This window comes from Mastomys coucha, unplaced genomic scaffold (assembly GCF_008632895.1).
Source record: "Mastomys coucha isolate ucsf_1 unplaced genomic scaffold, UCSF_Mcou_1 pScaffold20, whole genome shotgun sequence".
NCBI lineage: Eukaryota > Metazoa > Chordata > Mammalia > Rodentia > Muridae > Mastomys > Mastomys coucha.
The window spans coordinates 106,961,118-106,971,508 of record NW_022196903.1 but is presented as its reverse complement, the minus strand read 5'-3'; the positions used below and the strand labels follow the sequence as shown (position 1 = coordinate 106,971,508).

General features: G+C 49.2%; 1 protein-coding gene across 13 annotated transcripts in view; it reads left to right on the top strand.

Annotated features, from left to right (window-relative positions):
• Window positions 1–10,391, top strand: part of Atp2b2 (ATPase plasma membrane Ca2+ transporting 2) — a 310,888-nt gene that overhangs the window by 266,591 nt on the left and 33,906 nt on the right. For all 13 annotated transcript variants that reach the window (XR_004122243.1, XM_031382958.1, XM_031382950.1 and 10 more), the window contains one exon: window positions 35–277. Coding sequence is in view for 12 of the 13 variants with exons in the window: in XM_031382958.1 (XP_031238818.1) it covers window positions 35–277 (243 nt within the window). In the remaining variant the exon portion in view is untranslated. The remainder of the gene's footprint in view (window positions 1–34; window positions 278–10,391) is intronic.

Here is a 10,391-nt window from a genome sequence, read left to right as displayed (position 1 = left end):
CTCTTGGTTTCCCTCTCACTTATCCACTCTCTAGAAAATGATGAAGGACAACAACTTGGTTCGCCACCTGGATGCCTGTGAAACCATGGGCAATGCCACAGCCATCTGCTCAGACAAGACAGGCACGCTGACCACCAACCGCATGACCGTGGTACAGGCCTATGTCGGTGATGTCCACTACAAGGAGATCCCTGATCCCAGCTCCATCAATGCCAAGACGTTGGAGCTGCTGGTCAACGCCATCGCTATCAACAGCGCCTACACCACCAAGATCCTCGTAAGTAGACGTCGGGGGCCATCCTCCATAGCAGAGCACCTGATTCAGCTGCTGATTCTGAGCAGCTCACAAAATAGGCCGCTCAGCTCTTAACCTTCTACTAATGTGGCCACAATGCTTGTGAAACCAAAAGAAACTGTTGTTGTTGTTGTTTATTGGTGATTGCTGTGACTTTTAAGTCGTACCATTGACCCCTCAACACACACACACACACACACTTAAAAAAGCAAATAAGTAGACACCTTTTTTGAGACATGCTTTCAGTATGTAGTCCTGGCCTGGGCCTCAGAAATCCGCCTGCCACTGCCTCCTAAGTGCTAGGATTAAAGGAGTGTACCACCACTTCCAGCCATAATTGGTTAGCTTTTGCCACGTATCTAACTACTTCAAGTCAGAGCTCTGAATAGCTGTATAGAGTCTGCATTCTGTGTGAACAGACTCCAGGCTCCTGTGGATTCAATCAATGCTGGCTCAGAAATAGGAAGAGGACTGGCAAGATGGGGCAGGTGGAGCAGTTGTCATGAAAACACATGACCAGGAAAGTGGCTCACTGGGCTAAAGGAGCTTGCTGCCCTACCCAACCCCCATGTTCACTCTGCAGTACTCTTACAGTAACAAGAGAGAACAGACTCCTAACATTATCCCCTGACTTCCACATGTGGGCCATGGCATACACGGGCTGGGTGCATGCCATAATCCCACCCTGTAATCCCAGCACTGATGGGTCCCTGGGGCTTAGTGGCCAGCCAGCCTAGCCTGCTTATCAAGTTCCAGTGAGAGATGCCATCTCAAAAAGCATGCTGGAGGACTCCTGAGAAAAACATCTGATGTCATCTGGCTGTCAACATATGTGTGCATATTGCACATCTGCCTGCACACACACACACACACACACCAACGCACAAACACCAAAGTATGTGCATCAGAGCCAGGGCCCTGACAGCCTCCTTTCAAGCCACGTTTGGCCACTTGTCCTCACTAGTCCAGCTAAAGACCAACTAAAAGAGAAAAGCAGAGCATGGGGAGAGTTATTCAGTGTAGCCACATTAGGAAGAACAAAGAGGTCTAGAAACTTCACCTCACGCTCACCTTCAGGGTCCTGACATGTTCACATTTAAAGGGCAGAAGGTATACATAACTAGACAGCCCTGTGCTGAATTGCATGGCCATTGAAGATCTGCAGGCTTTATTTCTTCTCCTTACACCCTAACTGCAGAAAAACAGCCATTTCTTAGCCTTTACCCTGCCCTGGGTCTCAGTCAACCAGAAACAAGCTGAAGTGGGTTCTGCATGGGTTCTACTGTGCCATTTTATCTGAGGGACGTGAGCATCCATGGACTTTAGTGGGAGACCTCGACCCTGTGGGTAGACACTGAGCCTCATCCCACATCTCCAGCCTCCCTCATGCCTCTCAGCTCAGGTGGACAGCTGTGCTAATAAGAGTGGGGTAGCACTCGGTCCAGGCTAGTTCAGCTCTGCTCTGCACGCTGTCGCCTCCTCTGCCAGGCTAGTCAGGGCTAGTCAGAGAGGCAACGGGGTTCCGAGAAAACAGAGGCTGTGAGGGAGAGAGCTGGGCTAGGATCTGCCACTATGGTATTTTGTCATATTGTATTGGTCAGTGTGTGTGCATCAGGACTAGTTTGAGTGGGGTGGCCAATGCCACTCTCGTAGGGAAGTGCTAAGAAAAGCCAGGGTTCAGAGAGAGGAATCGGGCTGGTGACCATTTTCACAAGGCAGGTCTCTCGGAGGATACTGTCATTCCTGGTTACAAAGACATCCCCCTGAGTGAGATGTAACTCCCGGTCTCATCTAACTAGCCTGTGCTGTGATCCCTGATTGGTTGAGAAGCACTGATGGCCTCTTGGTAATTAGCCAGATGTCTCTCATCCAGATGTTCTCTGCTGCTCAGCTGTAGGGTGCAGCTGAGAAACCCTTCAAATGCACTGGAGACCTGATCTCCCCTCCTGACCCTGAGGGGCGCATCAGCTTGGGTCTGTAGGCGCCACCAGAAGTGCTGTGTTATTGAAGAGTCTGAGAGCCGGCAGCAGTGGGCCAAGGCTGGTGGAGGAAGAAGAAGGCAGCTTCTGCACCCCCACCAGCTGAGCAGCCATCCCTGCCATGCTGGGGCTTCAGGCTAAGGGAAGCAAAGGAGCAACAGGGGCGGGGGTGCGGGGAGTAGGTTGGAGAATATGTGTAATAGAACACCAAGGGTGGGGGGGTACCAAAAATGACAACAACCTTATCTCCTTTCCCCCAATTTGGAAGCAAGGGAGATCAGCGATGCTTTATTCCCATCCCAGAGCTTTCCAAAAATAACAAGACACTGCTGATGATTTGGCAAAGAAGAGCAGGCAGTCCCAGAGCAGGGTGTCAGAGAGTGGCCACGTGGGCACAGCCCCATGGAATGGGCTTGGAGTGAGATACCTGTGTGTCCTTTATAGTCAGAGGGAGTTTGGGGGATCTGTCTAGAGGACGGCAGGGGAGCCTCTGGCTACAAAGGTGAATCTCCATGGAGCAGTCATTCAGAGGCTGGTAGGAAATTCTGGCGGTGTCTTCAGAGAAGAGGGACTGAAGCTGTGTGTAGGTGGCATCAAGGTCAGAAGTCAACAGTCTACTAGGGTATAGGTACAGCTGCTGAGGCTGGGGAAGAAGCCATGTTAACCAGAGTTAGGGCAGAGTCTACACACAACAGCCTCCTTTCAAGCCAGGTTTGCCCATTCATCCTCAGAAGTCCAAACCAAGATAAGTTTAATAGAGGAAAGCAGAAAATGGGAGCGGGGAGAGGGGGTAGGGGGGTTTGCTCAATGTGGCCATATTGGGACGACAAACAAAAGGAGACCCCCCAAGCCCTGACATGAGGTTTGTTTAAATAGAAGTCAAGGGGGTATTCATAGTTAGGCAGTCCTGGTCAGAGTGTCATCCCCCCGCCTCTGACCCCATCACCTATCCATCATTGTCTGGGCTCCAGTCTCTCCTGCAAGGGTCTGACAAGTCAGAACTGTATGAGATCCTTTTCAGAAAACAAGCCCAGTCCCCTGCTGGCTAGCACCAGGCTTTGGCCTTTTCCTTCTCACAGTCTCAGAGTCCTGGGGAAATTTCCAATTTCTTCACATCTGTTGTTTCAGTAGTCTGATAAGCCAAAGGGAGGGACATGTGTGTTCCTTTAGAACAATGGTTCTCAACCTGTGTGTCGTGATGCTTTTGGGGACTGAAGGACAAGGGTCATGTGTCAGATATCCTGCGTCTCAGATATTTACATCACAGTTGATAACAATAGCAAAATTGCAATTATGAAGTAATAATGAAAATAATTTTATGGTTGGGGGTCACTGCAGCATGAGGAACTGTATTAATAGGACATAGCATTAAGGAGGTTGAGGACCATTACTTTAGAATACCTTCATTCTTGCCAGGACCCAGGACCTGGGGTAGTCAGGAGGTCACTTACCCCTTGGCCAATGGGTTCCCTTGCTGTGTCACCAAGCTTGCCACCCAAGGACCCCTGTGCCTGTGAAAGAGTGCTCTCTGTCCATACAGTTCTCTTTGCCATGGGCTAACATCCATTGGCATAGGAGCTAAGGTATAAGTGGGTGGTGGTTAAGATGCTAGTGCCTGCCTGGCTTCAAACCCCTCCCTATGTGAATGAAAAAGTTACTCAGCTTCTCTGTCCCTCAGTTTCTCTGGAGGAAAGATTGGATTGTGGTAGGCAGCGCATTTGTGAGTGGCAGGGGCCAGCTCAAGGCCTGGCATGTGGTCAGCATGTGATAGAACTGCTGTCTTGATTCATCAGTGAATCACCTTTCAAAGAGCAACTCCATTGGTAATAAAGCAGAGGCCAAGAAACAATTAGACACTGGGCATCACTCTGGTCAGGAAAGGGGTCTCTCCCAAAGCCTGACAGGCAGCTAGAGGCAAAGCCAGGCCCTCAAGATACCTGCTCCAACAGAAGGCCCAATTAGAAGCTCTAACCAACATACCCCACCCCCTGTGCTAGGCTTCGAAAAGACCTGGAGTCCAGAGGGTCAGCTTCACACACAGGCCCTTCCATCCATACAAGGCTAAGGGTATCGTGGGGGTTCATTTCCTGGTCCAGGTGAGCCCCAAGAAGAGATAGAAGTCCATTGTCTTCACTGGTTTCTGTTGCTGTGATAAAACACTGTGACCAGAGGCAACTTGGGAAGAAAAGGGATTATTCAGTTTACACTTCAGGTAACAGCTCACCATTGAAGGAAGTCAAGGCAGGAACTGATGCAGAGGCCATGGAAGAATGCTGCTCACTGATTTGCTCATTCATGGCTTGCTCATCTTGCTTTCTTATAGTACCCAGGACCACCAGCTCCACCTACCATGAGCTGGCCCTTCCCACATTAATCATTAAAAAAATGAAGTACATACACACCTGTAGGCCAACTTTTTGAAGGCATCTTTTTTTTCAATTGAAAGTCCCTCTTCCCAAACCAGGTGTGGTGGCAGATACCTTCAAATTCAGGCCTCAGGAGACAGAAGCAGATGAATCTCTGTGTTCAAGGCCAGCCTGGTCTACAGAGTTTGTTCCAGGACAGCCAGGGCTATCCAGAGAAACCCTGTCTCTTAAAAACAAAAGCAAAGACATGAAAAGTTTCCCTTCGCAAATGACAACTGTGTGTGACAAGTTAAAACTACCCAGCACATCCATCTACCCTGCAAGCCAAGGTTGGTGCTCCACACTGAAGGACAGACTGAAACATGCAAAAAGGGCATGGCAGTAAAGATTCAGTGTCTTTCCACTGAGACTGGGACCAAAGCTTGGCCAGGACACAGGGCTCTGGCCAGGGCATAACTCCTACAAGCTGTTTAACCCTCTGTGTAAAAAGCTCTTCTATGTCCTCAGTGTCTCCTGAAGGCTGTATGCTCTTTGACAGTGACCAGCAATTAAGTAACCTCTGGTCCACTGGAATAGACTCTTGAGAAACACTAGATGGAGATGGGATAAGTAACTTTATAGGTAAATAAATGTATGATAAGTGAAGTGGTGGAGAGGGGAGGAGGGAAAGAGAAAGTGATGCTATGGGTAGGTAAGTGGGAGGATGGAAGGTTGTTTTGAGTGGACAGATGAGGGATGGATGGATTTTGATAGATGTTGAGTAGATTGATGAATATGAGTGAGGAATGAATGGATGGATATGGTGGGCAGATGGATGGACTGTTGGATAGACAGACATATGTATGCAGATAGATGGGTGGATGGGTGCATGGATGTATGAATGGATGGATGGGTGGATACATGGATGGATGAATGAATAGATAGATGGATGGGTGGATGGATGGAAGGATGGGTGGATGAATGGATGCATGGATGGATGGATAGGTAGATGGATGAATGAATGGATAAATAGATATGGGTTGTTCTAGGTGCATAGGTAGAATGGATGTGGGTGGTTAGGTAGGTAGATGGATAGATGTAGGTAGATGAATGGTTGGATATGGACGGATGGATATATGGAAGTGGGGAGGTAGGCAGGTAGGTGGGTAGATGGTTGGAATGATGGATAGGAATCGGTGAATCTAAAACATGGGTGGGTGGATGAGCATGGGTGAGTGACTGGGAGGATGGAGGTGAGGAAGGCTGTGCACAGGTGGACAGCTACACTGGCCAGTGATTGCTTGAGATGGCAGGAGTCTCAGGAACATCCCCATACCTCCTTCCATGGCAGCAAAAGATAGATATGGACCACCAACCCAAACCAAGGCAGCACCAGATCTCAATTGCTGCCTCCCGACCGCTGAACTGGTCTCCTCCAAAACCGCCTTTGGATACGAAGGCTGCATTTGGTGATCTTAATTTGCTTGTATCTTTTATTCTTTAGAAACCAAACAAGCAGGGCCTGGGGAGCAGCTCAGCTGGTACATTTCTCCTGGAACCACAAGCTTTTCCACCCGCATACAAGTTCCTGAAATAACGACTCTGAGAGTGAATTACTTATGAATAATTGCCTAGGCCAAAAGCTTTGGCTTGTTCCCACTGGCATGTAACTCAGTTATCCCATTTATTCTATTCTAATCCCCACCACGTGGTTGGTTACCTCTCCTCAGGTTCACATGGCCATCTTCCTCAGAGTTTGGGGCTAATCTCTCCCACACCTGACTCTATCCCAGAAATCCTCTCTCTGTACTGGAACTTCCACCTCCCTATTCCCTGCGTAAGCTAATAGGCCAACAGCATTTTATTGACAAGAGATGCTTCTATACATACATAAGAAATTCTCTCTATATGCTTGCCTAGCACCCAGGAAGCCCTGGATTCAATCCCCAGCATTGCATGAACTAGATGTGATGATGCTCACACCTGTAGTCCCAGGACTCTAGAAGGTCTTAAGACAAGGATCAGAGATTTACAGTGGCTCCCAGGCACCACATAGCAGAGGGCCCCGAGAATCCAGAGGAGCCCTCCAAGAAGCCGAGGGGCCATGGCATTCCAGGCAAGTACAGCCCCACAGAGACCCTCAAATCTAGAGATATTCAACTCTTTCTGGAAACTTGAAGATAAGAGATGAAGCTCAGAGCTAAGGGGTTTTAGGCCACAGATGAGCCTCTGATAGTCTCCCCAACCCCCAATCCTTAGGAGACCAACTGAAGCACAGATGGAGAATGGGTGGGGGCTGAGGTGGCAGGCAGGAAGGCTGGGAGAGGCCCTGCAAGCCAGCCTCAAGCTCAAGCACCATCCCTTCAGAGAACGGGGTATTTTTCCTTCCATTCTTACCATGCATGGCTACGATCTAGACTTGACCTCCAAGGAAAGCTGCGTGAGTCATCTTTTTGTCACAAATTGCTTCCCTGCCTCAGAAATCCTATTGAAAACTCTTTACACACAGGCCTTTATGCCTTTGTAGTCTCCAGCTCCTTGAACCTCAGGACTTCTGGCTTCTTGTCACCCTGGCCTTCTCAGAGACACAGCCAAGTGTTCCAATGGAAATAGCTTTCCTCCCATTCACACAGCTCTCTGCCTTCTTAGGAAGACATGCTCTTCCACCCACGTTCGCTCCTGCCTTAGTGGGAGCTCCTGAGCAGACATGGGCTCTTCAAAGCCGGCAGGCCTGGTACTTAACATTTGAATATTACACAGAGGATGGCTGTGTGTGGAACTGAAGCCATGTGAGAGCCCAGAGCCTCCAGGAACTATGGAGAGAAAATGAATCTCTCTGGAGCCCAACCTGGATCAGAAGGAACGAAGCCCTGACAAGGGAGTTTCTGAACAGACGAGTCCAGTTGTGCCTTGTTAGAAGTCCCAGGGTGCCTGTTCCTAAAGTGGCTACCGTGCCACCTGACCAGGGAGCCTGAGGAATATGCCTAAATGGTAGAAAGGATCTGCTGACTGTATCGCCATGGCTCATGGGGCCAGGGTAGGGAGGATAGGGAGGCTGAGGGGGAGTGAGTGGCCGTGGGAGGCCGAGATGCCCTTGGACCAGGTCCTGGCTTTAAAGCTAGGGTCCAGTCTATCTCCAGGGAGACTCACAGCTTCTAGTCAGACCACATGCTGCAGCTAGACTCTGGCCAAGACCTCTTCAGTGTGGGAAAATCAAGAAGGGACTTGGCAGGCATGAAGGAGGTGGCAGCTGGGGATGGGTGAAATGATGGGGGCCACCATATTAAACTCAACAGAATCCTGGTTTTCATCTTTTACAAGCAGGAGCTCTGCAGAAAGATCTCAAGAGTAAAGAACCCCAGATGGGGATCCGAGTTCTGACAGAGCTAGTAATTCCAGCATCCCACCCTTCAGCCTGTGCCCCACATACAACTGCACACCAACACACTCCTCACACTAACACACTCCTCACACCAGTACTCCTCACTCCAGCACACTCCTCACACCAACACACTCCTTACACCAACACACTCCTCACACCAACACACTCCTTACACCAACACACTCCTCGGCATCCCACCCTTCAGCCTGTGCCCCACACTACACCTGCACACCTGAACCCTCACACCAGCACACTCCACACATCAGCACACACCTCACACCAACACACTACTCACACCAGTACTCCGCACACCAGCACACTCCGCACACCAACACACACCTTACACCAGCACACACCTCACACCAGCACACTCCTCACACCAGCACACACCTCACATCATTACGCATTTCTGACCAGCACACATTTGTCATGCCAAGACACCCACTACATGTTGCTACACATTACATGTAACATAGGATACCATAACATGTAATACACATCACATACATGCCTTATAGCACAGTACATACAGCAATACACAATACACAATACATTTTTCACACAACCCCATATAATACATCACAAAGAACAGCACACAGAATGTATACTCTATCTACCCCATACACTTAGGTCACTCACACTACACAACACACGGTACAACATACAGTACGTATACGTGTCACACACCATCATCCACCACATACAACACACACTCCACAGCATACACATACTATATGTGTATAGTGGCATGGTAGCCACTTCAGGAACAGGCACCCTGGGACTTCTAACAAGGCACAACTGGGCTCATCTGTTCAGAAGCTCGCTTGTCAGGGCTATATGTTCCTTCTGACCCAGGTTGGGCTCCGGAGAGATTCATTTTCTCTCCATAGTTCCTGGAGGCTCTGGGCTCTCACATGGCTTCAGCTCCACACACAGCCATCCTCTGTGTAATATTCAAATGTTAAGTACCAGGCCTGCCAACTTTGAAGAGCCCGTGTCTGCTCAGGAGCTTCCAAAGCATGCATGATACTTGTAATATATATAGCACACCCTTCTCAGCCACTGCATACACCATACACACATATACTATATGCCATCTAAACACACCACACATGATTTACATGGCAAATCTCAGTCCATATGAGCAGTACACACATATGAGCAGTACATATGCACCATAAGGAGCTTGGGGAAGTCCCCATGGATTTTGTTTCCCGTGCCACAGAGAATCTTGTGTCCTGGACACCTGATCATCCTCCTGTTCCTCAGCCTTTCAGAGAGATCATGTGGCTCACTGGATGGCTTAGTCACCTTGCTCTCTTCAGGAAACCTGGTATCTTAGAAGCTCTTGGAGAGGCGGGCCCTTAGGTGACAATTCTGGATGACAAATTGTGCCAAAATTCACCCTGTCTGTTCTCCTGCTGGCAGCACTCCACACAGACAGAAGATTTATCAATCAACTGTATAGTTGGTCTTGGGCTGGCCCACGGTGCTGGAAGCAGGCAGTGTACAATCCCCCTGACTGTCACTTTCAGTGACAGCATTCCAGAGGTAGACAGGAGCCACCAACAGTTGAGTGCAGATCCAGGGACAGGTCCTGGCTCAACTGCGTGTTAGCGGTTCCACCTCTCCTCCCAGGGCCTCAGAGCCCACAGCTGTAAAGTGGACACAGCAACCACACCTCCTGGGAGCCATGAGGTTGCAGCCTGAGGGGCCTGTGAGCAACTGACTCAGCAGGAAACAGAGGCAGCTTGGAGTGCAATGGTCACATCTGGTGACTAATCCAGACATGGTGGGGGAGGGGCTTTCATTGTCCTTGAGGATGATGCTGTAGTCCCAGGAAGCCAGTCATGTGGACAATATTCAAATTGCCACCTTGATCAACCTTGATGTCTGTGTAACAGATGCCCAAGAGAAAACAGCTTCGAACAAGGGATAGGTCGTTTGGGTTGGTTTCCATGAGTGGGGCCTTTGCTTTGGGCCTGTGGTGAGACCACATATGGTGGTGGAGATATACATGAGGCAGAGAAAGCCAGTCACCATGGTGGCAGGAAGCCAAAGTGACCAGGATGAGGGAACTAGCATCCTAGAATGTCTCCCTTTGGGAGACACTCAGTGACTCTAGGACACCTACTCTATTCTACCACCTCCTAACAGTGTCAGTCTCTAAGATGTTTTTGACCCATAGGGAGTATTTATTTTATTTAATAGTCAAAGCAGTGGTTACCATGGAGTTTGATTGGGTGCTTTCCTTTTTCTTTTTTTTTTTTTTTTTTTTATTTTTAGTTTTCGAGACAGGATTTCTCTGTATAGCTCTGGCTTGTCCTGGAACTCACTCTGTAGACCTGGCTGGCCTCGAACTCAGAAATCTGCCTGCCTCTGCCTCCCAA